General features: G+C 36.6%; 1 protein-coding gene across 1 annotated transcript in view; it reads right to left on the reverse strand.

Annotated features, from left to right (window-relative positions):
* LOC100018311 (probable small intestine urate exporter) overlaps window positions 1–22,066 on the reverse strand; it is a 49,669-nt gene extending 27,603 nt beyond the window's left edge. Inside the window, exons 1-2 of the mRNA XM_056826315.1 lie at window positions 19,548–22,066; window positions 3,858–4,015 (exon numbers count right to left, since the gene is read on the reverse strand). Of these exons, the coding sequence (XP_056682293.1) occupies window positions 3,858–4,015; window positions 19,548–19,692 (303 nt within the window). The 5' untranslated portion in view covers window positions 19,693–22,066. The remainder of the gene's footprint in view (window positions 1–3,857; window positions 4,016–19,547) is intronic.
* Between the last annotated feature and the right edge of the window lie 1,004 nt (window positions 22,067–23,070).

A 23,070-nucleotide genomic window follows, 5' to 3' on the forward strand; every position in this document is an offset into this window, starting at 1 on the left:
GAAATTCTTACACAAGTCATCTCACCCAGTATACTGTGAGCTCCTTAAAATCAGAGGTTGTATTTTGCTTTTCTTTGCATCACAAAATTTTAGCAGAGTATTTGGCACATAGTAGGCAATTAATAAGTATTTATTGTCTTGGGCTGTTGGCTGACCTACAGATGGAAGGAAGTAAGGAGAGTCCAAGAAAGGCTTTTTTCAAAAGTTGGGGTTTGAGATGAGTCTTCAAGGAAGCTAGGAAATCCAGGAGGCAGAGATTAGGAGGAGAAAATATTTAAGGTACCAAGAAGAACTAGTTCAAGGACTATGAAGAATGCCAATGTAGATAGAATTAGAGCACAAGCAGAATGAAGGGGAATAAAGTATAAGACTGAAAAAAGTAGGAAAGAGACTTCAGGCAGAGAAATCCAGAAGAGTGAGAAAATAAGAGGTTGAATAAAAATGGAGAGATTAGAATACATAGGATAGATGGTATGAAGGTATAAATGACAAGATTTGGATCAGATTGGATCTGGGGAATAAATCTGAGTGAGAAATCGAGGTTGACAATAAAGTTCACTGATTGGGAGGACCAGGGGTGACAAATACATACAGATTGTACATGGGGATATAAAAAATAGATCCAAGGTAATTTTTTTTTTGGTATTGTGCATAAGAAACATCACTGAGCTACTTTTAGACACTTGTTGAAGTCCCTGGGATAAGTAATACAAAAACCTTCTGCAGTGCTATTAATACTAATCCATAATGCTATTTATAATCATGCTCATTCAAATTCAAGGCACTCTAGTGGTAGCCCATTATTCTTTGGAGTTTTCAGGGGAAATTTTTTTCAGGAAATAGTCTTGCAAAAATACATAACTTTTCCTTAGCTTGAGCCCTAATTTTCATTTTTTTGATAACCTCTACCCATTGTTTTAAGTCTGATCTCTCTTTAAAAAATAAAAGTATTTTATTCATATACCTCATGTGTTCTTGTCTCCTTGCTAGAAGTCCCCAGTTTCTTCAATCCATCCTTACATAGCATGAACCACTTGAGTATTCTGGTTGCCTTCATGTGGCCATGTTCAATGTTGTATCTTTTCTAAATTGAAACCTCCTGATGCAACCACAATACTCCAAATGTGGTATGAGCAAAACCCAATTGTGGGAGAAGGGGGACACGTTTAAGTCTATGGTCCTGGATGTAATAACATTCTCTTGGATTTGAACCTTACTGCTGATTTTGAAGGCTTCCCTCCCCAATGGATACATTCTCCTGATGTACAGTATTATTCTCCTTTTTCTTTGACCTCATCATCTTCTCTTTCTATGTATCCTCTCTTTTCCTTCTGATCTCATGTGGGCATTCCTTAAAAGCCTTTATTTTTCTTTCTTCTGTTCTCTCCCTTGCCTTTTGCCCCTGATGAGTGCATCCATCCTTATTACTCCAATCCTCACTTCTATGCAGCTAATTTCCAAATAAGTAAAAAAAAAAAAAGCATATCAGTTTTAGAGTCAAGAGACCTGGGTTTGAATCCTGGCTTACCCCCTTTCTAGCTATATGATGTTAGATCATTTACCTGGTCTGACCTTCAGTTCCTTTGTCTACAAAATGAAAGGATTAGACTAGACAAGAGTTCTTAACTTTTTTTTTTTTGCCTCCTGGTCCCCTTTGGCAATTTGGTGATACCTTTGAGCCCATTCTCAAAATTGTGTTTTTAAATTTATACCATAGAATGCATACAGTTACAAAGGAAATAAATTATAGTGAAATTAAGTTATCAATACTTTTAAAAAGTGAAATTCATGTATGTCATGTTACAAAGCCCTGGACTGGGTGATTTTTAGATTTCTTGCATTTAGAAACCTATCATCAAGGGGTCCTCTGATACAGTGGTTTGTCTCTCTTTCCTCCTTGACCAGCTCCATCTCAACATTTCTATATAGACTTCAGCTCAAGATAGAAATTTCTTAAATGGAATTCACTATTTAAATTCCACTAGATCCTCTTTATTTCTTCTCTATCTTTATCAATAGCACTCTCATTTTCCCATTTATAACAAGTAATTCTCAGCTTTATGGTCATTTTTGACTTTTCAATCTTCCATCTGATAGAGTTCCCACTAGGATTCATGTTCTTCTAAATTTCTCCTCTTATTATTGCTTACAGTCATGCTCTTTTCCATTTGTACTAACAGTGTTCTACATTGGAGAGTCACTTTTTGCTTAGGGACTTATAATAGCCTCTTAAATCTTCTCTCTGACTCTACTTCTCCTTCCTCCTTCCATTTCATCCAGTGAACTCTACCCAAGTCATTCTTCTAATATATCGTTTTGATCATATAATTCCACTACTCAATAAAATTTAATGGCTTCCCAATTGTCTTCTTTCTAAAAAATGTTTACTTTCTGTCTAAAATCAATACTTAGAATCATTTCTGAGGAAGAATAGTGCTAAGGGCCGGGAAGTTAAGTTAAGTGAAATTGAACAGGACCACACAGCTAGGAAGTGTCTGAGGCCAAATTAAAACCCAAGTCCTCCTGACTTTAGGTCTGGAACTCTACCTACTGTGCTACCTACCTGCTCGTTCTCCATTCCCTTTTGAATATAGTTAATTTTCCTTAGCCTGGCTTTCAAACCTTCCAGAATCTTATTCCAAATTATTTTTTCTGCTTTATATAATGGTGGCATATGATAATTATATCATTATCTTAAAGTTATCAAAGCATTTTACAAAGATCTCATTTGATCCTCACAACAGGCATGAGAAATAGATACTATGATTATCCTGATTTTACAGATGAGGAAACTGAGGCAGAAAGAGGTTAAGTGACTTGCCCAAGGTCACACAGCTATTGTCTGAGGCCAGATATTAACTCAGGTCTTTCTTATTTCATATCTGGTTCTCTACCAACAATGCCACCTAGCTGCCCTCCACTATGTCCCTATGTAATCTCTACTCCAGCTAAATTGGACTACCTGCCATCTCCTGAAAATATCTTATGTTTCATGCTTTTGTCCCTTTACTGACAATGTTCTTTACATCAGAACCTACTCATCCCAGTGCCAGTCCATTGACACTGATGGTTCAACTCAAAGACACAAAATTCATGAAGCTTTCTCTTATCCCTTTAACCAGTGGACATTTTGTCTTTTAACAGAAGTTACAAAATATCGAATTCTTACATATTGACACTCTGATTTGTGTTTTATTTGTCAAGTATTGGAATCTCCCAGATTCAGAGAACTTCAGATTTGAAAGCTATCTCAGTGTCGATCTAGTCTAACACACATACACAAAGACAGACACACACACACACACAAATATATACACAATCAATTAGATCAGAAATCCTTCATTTTTTAAAATTTTATTTAATTGATTAATTTAGAGTATTTTTCCAGGATTACAAAAATCATGTTCTTCTTCTCCCCTCCTCCCAACCCCCGTCCAAAGCTGATGCACAATTCCACTGGGTTTTACATGTATCGTTGGCCAAGACCTATTTACAATTATTGATATTTGCATTAGGGTCATCATTTGGGTTTGTAATCCCAATCTTATCCCCATTGACCCATGTGATCAAGCAGTTGTTTTTCTTCTGCATTTCTACTCCCACAGTTCTTCCTCTGGATGTGGATAGCATCTTTCTCATAAGTCCTTCAGAATTATTCTGGATCATTGCATTGCTCAGAAGCCTTTTAACAGCAAGGACCTTATGTAATTCATTATTAGTCTAGTGTCTAAACCAATGTATACATCATATATATTACATGCATCATAATATATTCAATGTATGTATCAAATACAGTAGATACAATAAATGTCTATTGTTTGAATGAATTGCAAAAGTTGGATTTGCCATTAACTTACCTGTGCATCTGTAGAGGCATAAAGATTGGACTGGTTTGACTGGCCTGTGTTGTTCACCATGGCAATGATGGCAATGCTCAGACCAAAAGTTTGGGAGGTTGATATTAGGTTGCTGCCATGTATCATAACAGCCAAGCCATATCTTACTGACCAGAACCCTTCAAGGGAGAGACCAAGACAACAATCATGCAATAGTTATTACAAACAGATTAATTTTCTTTTTACCAAAGAATAAATCTTCAAGTGTCTCTTCTGTAAACAGGATTATTCCCTTTCTATTTAGATTCGTGTCATTTCTGCTTGCCATGGAAACAGAAGAGTATTACAGAAGAGAAATGAGTTTGAGGCAGTAGAAGTTTGGAAACATGGAAGTGAAGAGAAAACAAGTTTAAGCTTGGCCTTGGGCACGTTGAATTGAGCTGCTATCAAGGCATTCCAACAGGTGGAAGGGATGTATAGCTGGGCTATCTTATACAGAGTTAGAACTATGTCTACTGCCAGCAATAAAGGTAAATGGTGAACACATAGAATTGGGGAGCCATAGAGAAGAAGTAAATACGTGTGGCAAAAGGAGAAAGTGTAAAAAATCAAGAGAAGAGGATGAAGGAAAAGACTCTGGAGAAAACTCAACTTAGGGGGTCAGGAAGAAGAGGAGGATTCAACAAAAGAGAAGTATGGGGAGAAATCTAGTAGCCAGGGACAGGAAGCAGCATCAGTGGCATTTGGATGAACCAGAACTGATATTACCATCTGAGTATTTATTACAAACTATCTCAGTAGAAAGAGAGAATTTAGGAGATAAGTCTTAAGCTTGGTAAAGAGGCAGGATACAAGCTGGAGACTTTGCTTATCGGGACACCTGATGGAATTCTCTGCTTGAGCAGAGTAGTCTGGTTTTTCTGATAGTCTTAATAAAAATCTCATCTTTCAAAATGTGAAGAAACCAAGAAAAGGAAATTCTATCCTGAACTTTATTTTCCCCAAGAAGGAAGAACTGATTGCTGTAGTGGTGATGATGGGAATCTTGGAGTAGGGATAGTGTGAGAAGTTCTGGATTTGTGAGAGAGAAGGAGATTAAAGCTAAGTATAGTCTAGTAAGCACCTGGGAGTTGGGGAAGATTATCTTTTTTAATGATGAGAAAGCTTATGTATGAGCCCATGGACAAAGATTTTATTTTATTTTATTTCATTTTTTAAATCTTTGCCTTCTGAATTAGAATCAATACTCTGCATTGGTTCCAAGACAGAAGGGCTAGGCAATGGAGTTAAGTGATTTTCCCAGGATCACACAGCTATCTGAGTCCATATTTGAACCCAGGACTTCCCATCTCTAGGCCTGGCTCTCAAACCACCCAGCTGCCCCCAACAAAGATTTTAAAGAGGAAGCTAGCCTCAGACGGATGAAAAACTATCAAGAATAAAATTCTAAAGATCCAAAGTGTTTTTTAATGTGAAGGTAAAGGGGAATTGTTCAGATTGGGGGTTCTTCACCTTTTTTCATATCATGGCCTCTTTTGGCACTGGTAGTATGAATGGATTCCTTCTCAGGATGCTTTTAAATGAATAAAATAAAATTGATAGGTTTACAAAGGAAACCAATCAAATATAAAAAATGAATTTCATGAACCCTAGATTAAGAACTTCTGCTCTAAATACTGATGTGGCTTCAAAAATACTCATCAGCTAACTTTGATTTTTAATAACTTAGGCCAGTGATGGGGAACCTTTTAGAGGGGTGGGGGATGTGAGAAATGCCCTCAGACAAGCATGGAGAGGCAGAGGGGAGCAGCCCAGCCCTGCATCCCTCTGGCTTTCTAGTAATGAACTCTGATGAGCTCTGTTTTGGGGTGATGCATGTGCCCACAGAGAGGGCTCTGAGTTCCTCCCTCTGGTACATGTGCCATAGATTCACCACCACAGACTCTTACAGATAAATAGTGAAAAAGAAAAAAAAATTTAAGGGGTAGCATTGCAGCTCAGACTTGATAGATCAATGATAACATATAGCAGAAAAAAGGCAGAGATACCAAGGGGAAAATTCTTTAGACTACAAGAAACAGAACAAACTGATTAAACACACCTATGGTCAATAATGGATGGAGAAGATTAGAGGACTCCATATTTCTGCTTTCTCTAATAGGCATACTAGGAATGGATAAAATCCAGCAATATTCTGCCCAAAACAGAACAACTTTATTCTTTATAGGGACACTTTATTGACTGCAATTGCTTTGAGAAAAAATACAACCGATTTCTTCACTAATCTTTTATCTAGAAATTAGATATGGCCCCCACAAAGGCTATAACAATTTTATGAGATGCATTTTCTATTGTTATATTTTTAAATCAATCATTCAATCAACAAGTACTTATTAAGTGTTTACTAGGTGGTAGGCACTATGCTGGGGACACAATTCCAAAGAATGAAATAATTTCTACTTGGAAAGAATTCCTATTTTAACCAGAAAAACAAAAAGTACATATAAAATGTACCCTGGAAGAAAAAAAAAATATATATATATATATTAAATATATCCAAAGCTTATTTCAACAAGAATATGAGGATGTTAGCCTTGTGGGGCATAGGAAAGGTTTCCTAAAGAAGATGGTGCTTGGGATGTATGTTAAAGGAAGAGAGGGACTCTATAAGATGGTAGTAAGAATGGATGGAATTCCAGGAATGTGAGGCAGCCACTGCAAAGATGCAAGGATAGGAGAAGGAATGTCATGTATGAAGAATACAAAGAAATCCAATTTAGTTGGATCTTGAACCACAAAATGTGGGCGAGTACCATCCAATTGGGCTCAAAAGATAGGTTAGAACCAGGTCATGGAGGACTTTCCAAGCTAAACATAGAAGTTTATATTTTATCCTAGTGACAATAAAAGTCTATTGTAATAGGAAAGCCTCCTGATTAGAAGTATTTAAGAAACATATACTCTTAAGAGCATTGTGTCAAATGGACTCAAGTAATGAGAGAGTTGAAGCCAGGAGAATAGTTAGGAACCTGTTGTCTAAACTAGGTAATAGTGATGAGGACCTGAACTGTTATTAGCTATGTGATGGGGAAAATGGAGCCAGATGTGAGAAATATGATGGTGGAAAAGAGAAAACTTGGCATCTGGTTGGATATGTGGAGTGAGGAGTTCAAGAGAAATGCTGGGGTTACAAGTATGGCAGTCTTGAAGGATAGTGGTTTCTTCAACAGAAAGGTTTGGAGGAAGAGAGACATGAGTGAATGAATTTGGTTTGGGGCATGTTATTGGTTAAGATAATCCCTAGGATCTCCACTTTGAAATGGCCAGTAAGCAGGTGAGATGTGGAGCTGAAGTTTAGGGGAGAGAGAGAGGTGAGATTTAATAATATGTGACTGGCACCATACTTAGCACTTTGGTGGATATACAAGAAACCATTCAGTGTAATTAAGTAAAGTCAACAAATATTTAGCAAGGACCTACGATGTGCCAGGCACTGTTCTAATCTCTGGGGATGCTGAAAGAGAGAGCAATTTCTGCTCGCAGACTAATGAAAAGAGACAACAAGCTGTGTGACCCAGCAAATCACATAGCCCCGCTTGCTTAGCCCTTACTGCTTTTTCTGCCTTAGATCCAATACTTAGTATTAATTCTATGACAGAAGGTAAGTGTTTCTCCCAAAAAAAGCAGAAGTATGGAAAGGTACAAAGAATCAGGTTCTAAAGGGCTTTAAAAGACCAACAAAAAATATTTTACTTTATCCTGGAGGCAATAGGAAAATGTTAAAATTGATAGAATGGAGGGGGTGGACCTGCATTTTAGGAAGATCGATTTGATTGCTGAGTGGAGGATGGACTTGAATAGGGAGAGACTTGAGGAAGAGTGTAACAGCCAGCAGCCACAAAATAGGGTTTTTTTGTGGTAGAACACCCCAGAAGAGAAGTTGAAGACTGCGGGAAAATGGGTAAAGGGGTTCAGAAATAAGAGCGATGGAAAGAGAGAGACAGAAAGAAGGAAGAAAGGAAGGAAAGAAGGAAAGAGAGAAAGAAGGATAGCAAGAAGGAAAGTAAGAAAGGATGAAAGAAAAGGAAAGAAAGAAAGAAGGAAGGAATGAAACAAAGAAAGGAAGAAAGAAAGAAAGAAAAAGGAAGGAAGGAAGGAAAGAAAGAAAGCGATAAAAAAGAAAGAAAGAAGGAAGGAAGAAAAAAGATGGAAAGAAAAAAGAGAGAAAAAGAAAGACAGAAAGAAGGAAGGAAAGAAGGAAAGAAAAAAAGGAAGGAAAGAAAGAATGAAAGGAAAGAAAGAAGGAATGGAAGGAAGAAAGAACAAAAGGAAAGAAAATAAAGAAGGAAGGAAGGAACGGAAGAAGGAAGGAAAAAAGAAAGAGAGAGAACGAAAGAAGAAAAGAAAGACAGAAGGAAAGAATGAAAGAAAGAAAGCAAGAAAGAATGAATGAAAGAAAATGAAAGGAAAGAAGGAAAGAAAGGGATAAAGAAAGAAAAGAAAGAAAGAAGGAAAGAAAAAAGGAAGGAAAGAGAAAGACAGAAAGAAGGAAGAAAAAAGAAGGAAAGATAGAAGGAGAGAAGGAAGAAAGGAAAGAAAGAGAGAAAGAAGGAAAGAAGGCAAGCAAGATAGAAAGAAGGAAGGAAAGAAGGAAAAAAGGAAGGAAGAAAGAAAGAAGAAATGAAGGAAGGAAAGAAAGAGTGAGAGAAAGGAAGAGAGAAACAGAAGGAAGGAAAAAAGAGAAAGAAGGAAGGAAAGAAGGAAAAGAGGAAGGAAGAAAGAAGAAATGAGGAAGGAAAGACAGAAGGAAAGAAAGAGAAAAATTGAAGGAAGAAATAAGAAAGGAAGAAATAAGAAAGGAAGAAAGAATTAAGGAAGGAAGTAAAGAAAGAAGAAAGAAATGAAGAAGTAAAAAGAAAAGAAAGAAGTAAGGAAGAAAAAGGAAAGAAAGAAAGAAAGAGAAAGAAAGAAGACAGAAAGAAAGTAGGTAAGAAAGTGAGAAGAATGGAATGAAAGAGGGAAAGAAAGAAAGAAAGAAAGAAAGAAAGAAAGAAAGAAAGAAAGAAAGAAAGAAAGAAAGAAAGAAAGAAAGAAAGAAAGAAAGGAAGAAAGGAAGAAAGGAAGGAAGGAAGAAAGGAAGGAAGGAAGAAAGAAAATGAAAAGAAGGAAGAAAGGGAAGAAGGAAGGAAAGAAGAAAAGAAACAAGGAAAAAAGGAAGAAAGAAAGAAAGAAAAAAGTAAGGAAAGAGAGAAAGAAGTAAGGAAAGAAAGAAAGCAAGAAGGAAAGGAAAGGAAAGAAAGGAAGAAAGAAAGAAAAGAAAGAAGGAAGGAAATAAGGAAAGAAAAAGAGAAATAAAGAAGGAAGGAAGGAACAAAAGAAGGAAAGCTGGGAGAGAAGGAAGGAAGGAAAGAAAAAAGAAAGGAAAGTAAGAGAGAGAAAGAAAGAAGGCAAGCAAGATAGAAAAAAGGAAGGAAAGAAGGAAAAAAGGAAGGATGAAAGAAAGAAGAAATGAAGGAGGAAAGAAAGAAACAAGGAAAGGAAGGAAGGAAGAAACAAACGAAGGAAGAAATAAGAAAGGAAGGAAGGAATGAAGAAAGAAGAAAGAAATGAAGAAGTAAAAAGAAAAGAAAGAAGGAAAGAAAAGGGAACAAAAGAAATAGATATAAAGAAAGGATACAGAAAGAAAGAAGGAAAGAAATAAGGAAAGAAAGTGGGAAGAATGGAATGAAAGAAGGAAAGAAAGAAAAAAGAAAGAAGGAAGGAAGGAAGGGAACAAGGAAGGAAAGAAGAAAAGAAACGAAGGAAAAAAGGAAGGAAGAAAGAAGGAAAGAGAAAGAAAGACAGAAGGAAAGAAGGAAGGAAGGATGGAAAGAAAACAAGAAGGAAGGAAGGAAAGAAACAAAGAAAGAAAGAGGAAACAAAACAAGGAGAGAAAGAAGAAAGGAAGGAAGAAATAAGGAAGGAAGAAGGAAAGAAAGAAATAATGAAGGAAGGAAAGGAAGGAAGGAAGAAGAAAGAAATGAAGAAAGAAAAAAGAAAAGAAAGAAAGAAGGAAATAAACGAAGGAAAGAAATGAAGAGAGAAAGAAAGAAAGAAGGAAAGAAAAATGAAGAAGTGGACAAGGAAAAAGGAAAGAAGAAAGAAGGAAAGAAAAAAGGTAGGAAAGAAAGAGAGAGAGAAACAGAAAGAAAGAAAGAAAGAAAGAAAGAAAGAAAGAAAGAAAGAAAGAAAGAAAGAAAGAAAGAAAGAAAGAAAGAAAGAAAGAAAGAAGAAAAGAAATAAAGTGAGAAACAAGGAAGGAAAGAAGGAACGACAGAGAGAAAGAAAGAAGGAAAGAAAGAATGAAAGGAAACAATGAAAGGGAGGAAAGGAAGGAAGAAACAAAGGAAGGAAAATTGAAAGAAGAAAGAATGAAAGCAAAAAGGAAGGAAAGAAAGAAGGAAGTATAGAAATGAGGATAGAAAGAAAGTAAGGAAGAAAGAAAGAAAGAAGGAAAGAAGGAAGAAAAAGGAAAGAAAGAAATAAACAAAGGAAAGAAAGAATGAAAGGAAAGAAAAGAAAAGGAAAGAAAAAAGGAAGGAAAGAAAGAGAAAAGATAGAAAGAGAGAAAAAAAGGAGGGAAAGGAAGAAAGAAAATAAAAAGAAATGAAGAAGAAAAAAAGAAAAGAAATGAAGTAAGGAAGGAAAGAAAGAAGGAAAGAAAAAAGAAAGGAAAGAAAGAGAGAGATAGAAAGAAAAAAGAAAGACAGAAAGAAAGAAGAAAAAAGAAACAAGAAAGAAGGAATAAGGAAGCAAGGAAAGAAAGTAGGAAGGAAGGAAAGAAAGAAAAGAACGAAAAAAAGTAGAAAGGATGGAAAAAAGGAAAGACAGGAAGGAAGGAAGACAAAGAAAGAAACATAGAAGGAAAGTAAGAAAGCAAGAAGGATGGAAAGAAGGAAGGAGAGAAAGAAATAAAGAAAGAGGAAGGAAGGAAGGATGGAAGGAAGGAAGGAAGGAAGGAAGGAAGGAAGGAAGGAAGGAAGGAAGGAAGGAAGGAAAGGGAAAAAATAGGAAAGAAATTATAGAAGGAAAGAAAGTAGGAAGAATGGAAAGAAACAAAGGAAAAAAGAAAGAAGGAAGGAAGGAAAGAGCAAGAAAAAAGAAAACAAGAAAGAAGGAATGAAAGAAAGAAGGAAGGAAAACAAGAAGTAAAGAAAAAATGAAAGGAAGGAAAGAAGAAAATAAATGAAGGAAGGAAGAAGAAAGAAAAGAAAGAAAGAAAGTAAGTAAGCAAGAAAAAAGAAAGCAAGAAACAAGGAAAGCAAGAAGCAAGGAAAGGAAGGAAGGAAGAGAGAGAGAGAAGGAAAGAAAGAAGGAAAAGAGGAAGGAAAAAAGAAGAAATGAAAAAGGAAGGAAACAAGGAAAGAAAAAAGGAAGGACAGAAGGAAATACAAGAGAGAGAAAACAGAAGAAATAAAACGAAAGAAATAAGAAAGGAAGGAAGAAAGAAGAAAGAAATGAAGAAGTAAAAAGAAAGAAAGAATTAAGGAAAGACAGAGATAAAGAAAGAAGGAAAGATGGAAGAAAGGAAAGAAAGAAAGGGAGGAAAGAAAGGAAGAAACAAAGACAGGAAAGAAAAGAGAAAAAAGAAAGAATAAAAGAAAAAAGGAAGGAAAGAGAGAGAAAGAAGGAAGGAAGAAAGGAAATAAGGATAGAAATAAAGTTAGGAAGAAAGAAGGAAGGAAAGAAGAAAAGGAAGGAAGAAAGAAAGAAACCAAGAAGGAAAGAAAGAAAGAAACCAAGAAGGAAAGAAAGAAAGAAAGAAACCAAGAAGGAAAGAAAGAATGAAAGGAAAGAAAAGAAAGAATGAAAGGAAAGAAAGAAATAAAGAAAGGAAGGAAAGAAGAAGGAAAGAGAAAGAAAGGAAGGAAGAAAGAAGAAAAGGAAAGGAAAAGAAAGTAGGAAAGAAATTATAGAAGGAACGAAAGAAGGAAAGAAAGTAGGAAGAATGGAAACAAACAAAGGAAAAAAGAAAGAAGGAAGGAAGGAAAGAAAGAGCAAGAAAAAAGAAAACAAGAAAGAAGGAAGGAAAGCAAGAAGTAAAGAAAGAATGAAAGGAAGGAAGGAAAGAAGAAAATAAATGAAGGAAGAAGAAAGAAAAGAAAGAAAGTAAGTAAGCAAGAAAAAAGAAAGCAAGAAACAAGGAAAGCAAGAAGCAAAGGAAGGAAGGAAGAGAGAGAGAGAGAAGGAAAGAAAGAAGGAAAAGAGGAAGGAAAAAAGAAGAAATGAAAAAGGAAGGAAACAAGGAAAGAAAAAAGGAAGGAAAGAAGGAAATAAAAGAGAGAGAAAACAGAAGAAATAAAAGAGGAAAGAAATAAGAAAGGAAGAAATAAATAAGAAAGGAAGAAAAGGAAGAAAGAAGAAAGAAATGAAGAAGTAAAAAGAAAAGAAAGAAAGGATTAAGGAAAAAAGAGGGAAAGAAAGAGCAAGAAAAAAGAGAAAGAAGGAAAGAAAGGAAAAAGAAACAAAAGAAATAGATGAAGAGAAAGAACTAAAGAAAGAACAAAGAAAGAAAGAAAGAAAGAAAGAAAGAAAGAAAGAAAGAAAGAAAGAAAGAAAGAATAAAAGAAAGAAGGAAAGACAGAGATAAAGAAAGAAGGAAATATGGAAGGAAGGAAAGAAAGAAAGGGAGGAAAGAAAGGAAGAAACAAAGACAGGAAAGAAAAGAGAAAAAAGAATGAAAGAAAAAGGAAGGAAAGAGAGAAAGAAGGAAGGAAGAAAGGAAATAAGGATAGAAATAAAGTTAGGAAGAAAGAAAGAAGGAAGGAAAGAAGAAAGAAAGAAACCAAGAAGGAAAGAAAGAATGAAAGGAAAGAAAAGAAAAGAAAGAAAACAGAAGGAAAGAAAGACAGAAGGAAAAAGAAAGACAGAAAGAAGGTAAGAAAAAGAAAAAGGAAGGAAAGAAAGTCAGAGAGAAAGAAAGCTATATAGAAAGAAAAAAGAAGGAAAAAGGAAGAAACAAAGAAGAAACAAAGGAAAGAAGGAAGAAAGAAGAAAGCAAGGAAGGAAGAAGGAAGGAAAGGAAAGAAAAAAAGAAAGACCGAATGAAAGAATTAAAAAAAGAGGAAACAAAAAGGAAAGAAAGAGAGAGAGAAAGAAGGAAAAAAGGAAGCATGCAAGAAGGAAGGAAGGAAGGAATAAAAGAAGGAAGGACAGAAGGAAAGAAAAGAGAGAGAGAGAAAAGGAAAGAAAGGAAGAAATGAAGGAAGGAAAAAAGAAAGGAAGGATGAAAGAAGGAAGGAAGGAAAGGAAGGAAGTAATGAAGAAAGAAAAATGAAAAGAAAAGAACGAAGGAAAGAAAAGAGGAAGGAAAGATATGAAGAGAGAAAGAAGGAAGGAAAGAAAGAAAGTAGGAAGGATGGAAAGAAAGAAGAAAAGGAAGGAAGGAAGAAGGAAGGAAAGAAGGAAAAAAGAATGAAAGTAAGAAAGAATGAAAGAAGGTAAAGAAAGAAGGAAGGAAGAAAGAAGGAAGGAAAGAAAAAAGGAAGGGAGGAAAGAAAGAATAAAAGACGGAAAGTGAGAAACAAGGAATGAAAGAAGGAAAGACAGAAGGAAGGAAGAAAGAAAGAAAGAAAGAAAGAAAGAAAGAAAGAAAGAAAGAAGAAAAGAAAAAGAAAGACTGAATGAAAGAATAAAAGAAAGAGGAAAGAAAGAGAGAGAATAAGGAAAAAAGGAAGCATGCAAGAAAGAAGGAAGAATAAATGAGGAAGGAAGGAAGGAATAAAAGAAGGAAAGAAAAGAGAGAAAAAAGGAAGGATAATTGAAGATAGAAAAAAGAAAAGAACGAAGGAAAGAAAAGAGGAAGGAAAGATATGAAGAAAGAAGGAAGAAAGAAAGAAAGCAAGAAGGAAAGAAAGTAGGAAGGATGGAAAGAAAGAAGGAAAGGAAGGAAGAAAGAAAGGAATGAAAGGGAGGAAATAAAGGAAGAAACAAAGAAAGGAAGGAAGAAAGAAAGAAGGAAAGAAAGTGAGAGAAAGAAAGCTATACAGAAAGATGAAAGAAAAAGAAAGAAAGAAAGAAAGAAAGAAAGAAAGAAAGAAAGAAAGAAAGAAAGAAAGAAAGAAGAGAGAAAGAAGGAAGGAAAGAAAGCAAGAAGGAAAGAAAGTAGGAAGGATGGAAAGAAAGAAGGAAAGGAAGGAAAAAAGAAAGCAAGAATGAAAGAAAGAAAGAAGGAAGGGAAAGGAAAAGAAAGAAGGAAGGAAGGAAAGGAGGAAAGAAAGAATAAAAGGAGAGTGAGAAACAAGGAATGAAAGAAGGAAAGACAGAGAGAAAGAAAAAAGGAAAGACAGAACGAAGGGAAAAAGGATGAAAGGAAAGAATGAAAGGGAGGAAATAAAAGAAGAAACAAAGAAAGGAAGGAAAAAAGAAAGAATGAAAGAAAAAAGGAAGGAAAGAGGGAAAAAGAAAGAAGGAAGGAAGAATAAGGAAGGAAGAAACGAAATAAGGAAAGGAAGAAAGAAAGAAGCAAGGAAAGAAGTGAAGGAAGGAAGAAAAAAGGAAAGAAAGCTATACAGAAGAAAGAAGAAAGAAAGAAAAAGAAAGAAAGAAGGAAGGAAAGAAAGAGGGGAAAAAGAAAGATGGAAAGAAGGTAAGAAAGAAAGAAAAAAGGAAGGAAAGAGAGAAGGAAAGAAAGAAGAAAGGAACAAAGAAAGAAGAAATGAGGAAGGAAGGAAGGAAGGAAGGAAGGAAGGAAGGAAGGAAAATAAAGAGAGAGAGAAAGAAGGAAAGGAAGATAGGAAAAAAGGAAGGAAGAAGGAAGGAAAGGCAAGAAAAAAGGAATGAAATAAAGACTGAAAGAAGAAAAGAAGGAAGAAAATAAAAATAAAGGAAAGAAGTAAAGAAATAATGTAGGAAAGATAGGAAGAATGGAAGGAAGGAAAGAAGAAAGAAAGAAGAATAAAAAAGAAGGAAGGGAAGGAAGAAAGAAATGAGGAAGGAAAGAAAGAAAAAAGAAGGAAATGATGAAGGAAAGAAAGACTGAAATAAAAAATGAGAAAAAGAAAGAGAAAGAGAAAGGAAGAACAAAATAAATCAAGCAAGAAAGAAAACAAAAAGCAAGAAAGAAGGAAGGAAGGAAAGAAAAATAAAAGGAAGGAAAGAAGAAAAGATTAAAGGAAAGAAGAAAGGGGAAAAAAGGAAGAAGGAAAGAGAGAGAAAAAGAAAGGGGGCAAGAAAGAATGAATGCAATAAAGACAGAAAGAAGGAAGAAAAAAAGGAATGAAGAAAAGAAAGAAGGAAGGAAATAAAAATGAAGCAAAGAAGGAAGGAAGAGAGGAAGGAAAGGAAGAAAGAAACAAAGAAAAAAGAAAGAAGGAAGGAAAGTAGGAAGGATAGAAAGAATGAGGGAAAGGAAGGAAGGAAGGAAGGAAGGAAGGAAGAAGGAAGGAAAGAATAAAGAAAGGAAGAATGAAGGAAAGAAGGAAGGAAAAAAGAAATAAGGAAGGAAGGAAGAAAAAAGAAAAAATTAAAGAAGGAAATAAAAAATGAAAAAAGGAAGGAAAGAAATAGAGAGAGAGAAAGCACGAAAAAAAACAAAAGAAGGAAAGTAAGAAAGCAAGAAGAAAAGAAAGTAGGAAGGATGAAAGAAAGAAAGAAAGAAAGAAAGAAAGAAAGAAAGAAAGAAAGAAAGAAAGAAAGAAAGAGAAAGGAAGGAAGGAAGAAAGGAAAAGAGAGAAAGAAGGAAGGAAAGAAGGAAAGAAAAAAGAAGGAAGGAATAAAAAGGAAGGAAAAAAGAAAATTAAGAGAGAGAAAGACAGAAAGAAAGAAAGAAAGAAGGGAGGGAGGGAAGGAAAGAAAAAGGAAGGAAAGAAAAAGTGAGAGAAAAAGAAGAAAAGAAAGAGTGAGAGAAAGAAACAAGGAAAGAAAGAAGGGGAAAAGGAAGGAAGCAAGGAATGGAGGGAGGGAGGGAAGGAAGGAAGGAAGAAAAAAGAAAGAAGGAAAGAAAAAAGGAAGGAAAGAGAGAAAGGAAGAGAAAAAGAAGGAAAGGAAGAAAGAAATAAGGAAGGAAAGAGACAGAGAAAAAAGACAGAAAGAAGGAAGAATGAAAGGATGAAGGAAGGAAAGAAAGAAAGAATAAAAGGAAAGGAAAGAAGGAAAGGAAGGAAGGAAGAGGAAGAAAGAAGGAAAAAAGGAAGGAAAGAGAGGGAAATAAAGAAAGAAGGAAAAAAGGAAGAAGGAAGGAAAAAAGAAAGGGAGACAGAAAGAAAAAAGAAAAGAAAGCAAGAAAGACAAAGAAGGAAGGAAAGAAAGAAGGAAAGAAAAAAGGAAGGAAAGAAAGGAAGAGAGAGAAAGAAAGAAGGTAAGAAAGCAAGAAAGAAAGAAGAAAAGAAGTAAAAAAAGGAAGGATGGAAGAAAGAAGGAAGGAAAGAAGAAAAAAGGAAGGAAAGAAGGAAAGAAAAAGAGAGAGAGCGGAAGGAAGGAAGAAGAAAAAGAAAGATGGAAAGTTAAAAGGTAGGAAAGAGAGAGAACAAAAAGTAGAAAGTAAAGACGGAAGGAAAGACAGAAGGAAAGAAGGAAAAGAGGAAGGAAGGAAGGAAAATAAAAAGAGGAAGGAAGGAAGAAGGAAGGAAAGAAAGGAAGAATGAATGGAAGGAAGGAAGAAAGAAGAAAAAGGAAATAAGGAAGGAACAGAAGGAAGAAGGAAAGAAAGAAATGAGGAATGAAAGCAAGGAAAGAAAGAGAGAGAGAAACAAGGAAGGAAGGAAAGAAAGAAACAAGGAAGGAAGGAAAGATAGAAAGAAAAGAGAGAGAAAGAGAGTGAGAAAGAAAAGAAGCAAGGAAGAAGGAAGGAAAGAAGGAAAGAAAGGACGAATGAAAGGAAGGAAGGAAGAAGAAAAAAGAAAGAATAAAAAAGGAAAGAAGGGAGGAAAGGAAGAAAGAAAAAAGAAATGAGTTAGGAAAGAAAGAAAGAGAGAGAGAGAAAGAAGGAAAGAAAGGAACAAAGAAAGAAATGAGGAAGGAAAGAAAAGAAAGAAAGAAAGAGGAAGAAGTAAAGAAAGAGAGGGAAAGAAAAAGAGAAGGAAAGAAATAAAGACAGAAAGAAGGAAGGAAACAAAGGAACAAAGAAAGAAATGAGGAAGGAAGGAAGGAAAGAAGGAAGGAAAGGACTCCCCCAGGTCAAGCTGTTTATGCAGATAACAAACTGGTTCCTACTTAGCTTGGGAGGCAGGAGACAAAGAGGAATTTCTGGAATATCAAAGGGTCAGCGAACTTAACATTTGGCTAAATGAAGATAAACACTCCTTGAATAACAACCCCCTTATAAATCTAAGGTTTGCCTCCTCATCTCAGACCCCAGATTCCTGTATTAAGGTTTGTTTTATTGTCAGTAAGAACCTGTAAAGTATATAAGCTATCCTGTAATGTCAGTCTGATGCAGTTTTCCATTAGAGAATTCTGTCCCAGTTGGTAGAGTCTTTATTTCTCTCTTTTATTAATAAATTATGGTTCCAATAATTGAAATTCTAGGTGTTTGAACTCATTTGTGAAGTGTACCACTTCAGAAGGGTGCCATCTAAGGTTGGGGAGTAATGAAAAAATCTGGAAAAATTGCCATAGCAAGTGGTAGAATGAATAAGTTAGGGATCACCTTTGTTGCACTGAAGGCTCAGATGAGATTTTGTTACAAAAATTTATAATGGACCCAGTCAGCACAGTGGCAAGATTTTCCTGACCACTGTTCAGCTGCAACTATGAATGAAGGAGGCAGATGGTGCCCCAGTGGATAGAGAGTTGGATCTGGATTCAAGAAGAACTGAATTCAAATTCAACCCCAGACTCTTAAAAGCTGTGTGAACCTGGGAAAATCATTTAACTTCTCTTTTCTTTCACTTCCTCATGTGTAACATGGGGTTAATTATAGCACCTTGGCTTGATGTGAGTGTTATTGTGAGGATCAAATAAGATACTATTTGTAAATGTTTAGCACGGAGCTTGGCTCATATCAGGCCCTTTGTAATCATTAGCTATAATTTTTCTTTATTTTTATTATTCTTATTATAAGACCACAACAACCAAGACTGATATTTGGCCAGTGGGATTCTTGATAAGGTAATGGAGGAAGGGATTTGAGTGTAAATAGTAATGTAGAGGTACATTGATTCACTAAGAAGATGACATAGAGAAGGGACAATAGTATAGCTAATGTAGTAAACCTAGGAGGGTCATGGTGAGGAAATATGGGGTTATGGGCCATAAGGCATCAGGAGAGATAGAATGTCCAACAATTGTAATCAAATAATGGAATTTTTTAATTCCTGAAAACAAAAATAGAATATTCCTGGGTGATCCAATGAATTGCTAAAGTACTTTATATAAGCCATAAATCATGTATTTATATATGAATGAATGGGAAAAAAATATCAAGCACCTGCTATGTGCTAGCATCTATGCTAAGTGCTGGGGATACAAATACAAGGAAATAAGTCAGTCCCTGCTTTGAAGGAACTTAAATTCTAAGAGGGGAGACAAGCCATTGAAGTAGCCAGAAAGGAGTGTTTTGGAGAGTGAAGTCAAAAGATAATGGTGATTGCAGTCAGGGGGCAGTTAACCGAAATGTCTTTCCCAGAAATATTAGTGATATGATTGCTGTTTTGAGAGCTAGACTGAGAAAGCTGGTGAGAAGGAGGTTGGGGTGAGGAGATTATGAGTGCTATCATGAGGCATGGAGATGGCCATGAACCTGAGAGGTGTCAGATCAGCAGCTTGCCAACCAGAATCCAGAATCACTGGGGTGGGACCTTCACTTCTGGATTGTAGCAGATCCTGAAAAGGGTAGAGATGACTGGAAAGTGGTGTGGTATCCTGTATCTTACCTTGTTCTATCTATAACTGTTGGTTATGTGTTTTAGCTCCTCTTTCCACTTTACTCCTGATGTCTGCCTTTCAGTTACTTTGTCACCAAAAACTGAGATGACCATGAACTAGAGAACTTACCTTCCAGTATTTTCTCTCTGCTATCCTTCTAACTCATTAGGTTTCCAGTTCAGTACATTATAATCAAAGCAGTACCTTCACTATTACTGTGAAGTATGTATCAATCTATCATCTATGATTTTATCTCACTACCCTTTTAAATTTGACAGCTAAATGGCATAGTAGATGGAATGCTGAACTTTGAAGACCTGTGTTCAAATCCTGCCTAAAATATTAATTGAATGACCATTGAGTAAGTCATTTAGCCCCTTTCAGCTCCTCATCTTTGAAATGGGGGTAATAAACTTGCAAGGTTGTTATGAAGATCAAATGAGATGACCTACATACCATTGTACAAATACTGGTTATTAAGATGATCATTTCCAAACCAAAATGCCCATTCCTGACCAGGATTCTTCTTAGTGTGTTCTCTTTGTCTAATAATCTATAAGGTCCCCAAGGGCAAGGACTGACTGATAGTGTTTGTATCCCTAACACTTATCATCTCAGTGCTTCCTACATAGCAAGCACTTAAAGATGCTTTCCTTCGTTCAATTGTCCATGCATTCATTCAATCGTAAATTCCTTGAGGGCAATGACTGACTCTTCCTCTTCTCTGCATCCTCCCTAATACCTGGAACAGTTCCTTCATTCTAGTAGATAATCAATACATTTGTTGAACTGAATTGAACCAAGAGTTCTTCAGGCAATCATACTTGTGGAGGGAGGGTGGGACTTTATGGTACTGTTTGACCTTACTTTTCTCTTTCCTGTGCTGCTGCTCATTTCCTTCCTTTTTCTGTAGATCGGTATCCTCCTTCTCTGAGATGCTGGCAGTGTTTGAAGGATCCATAAGGCTGGTCTTTTCCCAGAGAGTGGCTTCACCTACTGAAAGAACATCCATATGAGGGAATTGAGAGGATTAGACCATCAAGGGGTTAATTGTAGAGATTCAGTGAACCCATTAACTCCATCTTGTGTCACAAGTCTGGAGATAGCTTGGTTCTCTTTCTATTCCATTATGAACCTAGTCCCAGTTCTGTCCTGTGAGAAAATTTTGTTCAACTGTGAGAATTGGGAAGAGACCTTATTGCATTGTTTGAACCTAGTCCTCTGTGGCTAGGAAACTGAACCATCTGCTGTTTAGAGACCCTTAACCAAGGACCTAGGTTATGTTGACTGGAAACATAATCAGATGCAAAGATTGATGCAAGGAGGTTTCTCATAACTCTACACCTCAAGGAATCCGTTTCTGTCATCTATAAACCAGCCCCATACTGATCAATCAACTATTGTTTCAATGTTCCTTTGATTATTTACAGATACTTGGGGGAAGTGGGACTCCTCCTTTTCTGAATTCGGGGAATTGTACCTGTTCACTCTCCCTCCCCCATCTTGGAAAGTCCCTAATCTTTCCTCCAATTAGAAATCAGATTCCCTAATGTTGTGTTGTTTCCTTCTAATTAACTGGCCTTCTTTGATTGTTTTTAATGTATACAAGTCTATCTCCTCCTGTATATGGGGTCCAGCCCTAAACTGAAGAAGGGACCTGGTCCCGATTTCTTATGCACTGGCATGCATTGCCTAATAAATCAACATGCTTAGAAACTTGAACCTTTGTTTCCTCAATCATTTCATCTTTTACTCATTACACATAACAATCTTTAAAAAAAGGTGGGGGCAGCTGGGTAGCTCAGTGAATTGAGAGCCAGGCCTAGAGATGGGAGGTCCTAGGTTCAAATCTGGCCTCAGACACTTCCCAGCTGTGTGACCCTGGGCAAGTCACTTGACCCCCATTGCCTAGCCCTTACCACTCTTCTGCCTTGGAGCCAATACACAGTATTGGCTCCAAGACTGAAGGTAAGGATTTTAAAAAAAAAAAAGCCTTACTTTCTGTTCTAGTGACAACTCCAAAATGGAAAGGTCAAGGACCAGGAAAACAAGGTAAAGTGACTTTCCCAAGGTTATACAACTAGGAAGTGTCTGAGGCCAGATTTAAACTCAGGTCCTACAGACTCTACACCTGACTATCCACTAGACCACTTAGCTGTCCCCCTTTGAAATACAACTTTTTTCATAATTCTGTCAGGCATCCAGGTGCTTTTCTCTAAATCATCATCAGTGTTCACAATCACAAAGTACTCTGGAATTTTAAAATTCATATTTCCTACATTTAAGATGCATTTTGAGAGTCGTGTACATTAAAATCAACCCTGAGATTGTTGCTGTTCTAGAACATTTAAATACATATGAATGTCATTCCAGAGGCTATTCTTTCTCTGTTGGACACACTTCTTTCAAGTATCATAAGTTGTCAGTTCTAAATGTGCAAATGGTCAAAGAATCAGTAATCATTAATTAAGTACCTACCAGATGCCAGACTACACACTAAGCACATGGAGGTACAAAGGCCACCCCTCCCCAAAACCAAAAGAATCCCTGCTCTCAAGTAATTAATAATTTAAGGGCAGAGAAAACTGTGTATATACAGGGTATTAATGGGAGCAATTGGAGATGGTCAATAGAAGAAAAGCACTTGAAGGAAGCCAGAGAATCCTATAGGCTGAGATAAGGGGAGAGAGCTCTGCAGGTTTGGGGGACAGACAGGGTAAATACCTGCAGTTGGAAGATAGAGGGCTATATTCCAGGAAGAGCAAGGAAGTCCATAACACTTCTGACACTTTGGTGATTGCCCTGTGGTCTAGGATAATTAACTAGTTAACTTCTAAGATAATTAATTAATAAAGAGGCTAACAATTATGCTCTTGACATATATAAAACAGTTATTAGTATAGTAGTAGGAGTAGTAGTCTCTCAGTAACGGAGGATGACGATTGTCTTTGTGCATTTTCATATATGATAGATGAGTGTGCACAAAGACACTTGTGCGAGATTTAAGTGGAAAAGCCGATGCACAGAGACAGTCCCACTCTCTCGGCATTGGAAGCCTGGGTCCATTGGCATGAAAATTCGTTACACCTGGAGACTTCCTCAGCTGCATTGGATGGCCATGTTGTCCTTTGTGCTCCAACACGCCCTGAGCACTCCACAGTGCTTCGCTGCGTCGCCCTCTCAGCCGTTGAACCTTCTTGTTGGTTTCTTCCGTCTGTTCTGCCAAAACAGTCTTCACATGCTGGGTGAGCAAAGCCCTGGTTCACCAGCAGTCTATGAATGGATGGCTACCCTCACAAGGTTTAGCCGGCCTGTCGAAGCCGTTGCCCGGGGTGTGGCCGCTGCCACATGCTAGCAGCTACAGGAGCCACAAGTGAGAGCTGGGTGTCAGGTGGGGGTCAGAGGCTGGAGAGCTGCCCTAGAACCATATATATATATATATATATATATATATATATATATATATATATGGTTCCTTTAACAGATAAGAGAACATTTTGGAAGAGGGGAAGATCCAGGGGGAAAATATAGCTATGCATAAACATTATTATCAGAACAAATGCTATACCATGCCAGATCTGGAGGGTAAATGAAAAGAAACACAAAGTAAAAGTAGGTGCCTTCCTCAGTGCCATTCAGCTGTTATCAGTTCAAATCTCAATGCATCTATGAAAATCCAAATGTATATAGAAGAGCAGGACAGTAGAATGGAACAGTACATTGGATCCAGAGTGAAAGGACATTGGCTTGTGGGACCTCTGAGAAGTCATCTTACTTCTCTTGTTTTCATCTTCCTTCCTGGTCAAATGAAGGGGTTGAGGGGGATCTAGATGACTCAATGAAGTGAGAGTAGATCCTAGAGATGGGAGGTCCTGGGTTCAAATTTGACCTCAGATACTTCCTAGTTGTGTGACCTTAGGCAATTCACTTAACTCCCATTGCCTAGCTCTTTACAATTCTTCAGCCTTGGAACCAATATACAGTATTGATTCTAAGATGGAAGGTAAGGGTTTATAAAAAGTGGAGTTGAACTAGATTGTCACCTGACACTTCCAGAACTAAAAGTTCTGAGGCGAGGCAGTCAATGGACAAGTAGAATTCAATAATGTGGAACCCAGCTGGGAGACTGCCTACAGCTCAACGAAATTTGGACAGCTTTAAATCCAGAGTTCTTATTGGTAGTTTCCTTTCAACTTTGGGTTTTTCTTTGTCATGGTCTACCTTGATTAGGCTATTAGAAAATGAAGTTTTTGTTATTCAGTCATTTCAGTCATGTTTGATTCTTCACGAATCAAATCATGAGCCTTCTTGGCAAAGAAACTAGAATGACTTGCCATTTCTTTCTCTAGCTCATTCTGCAAGTGACCAACTGAGGCAATTAGCATTAATT

This window comes from Monodelphis domestica, chromosome 4 (assembly GCF_027887165.1).
Source record: "Monodelphis domestica isolate mMonDom1 chromosome 4, mMonDom1.pri, whole genome shotgun sequence".
In the NCBI taxonomy this organism is placed as follows: Eukaryota; Metazoa; Chordata; class Mammalia; order Didelphimorphia; family Didelphidae; genus Monodelphis; species Monodelphis domestica.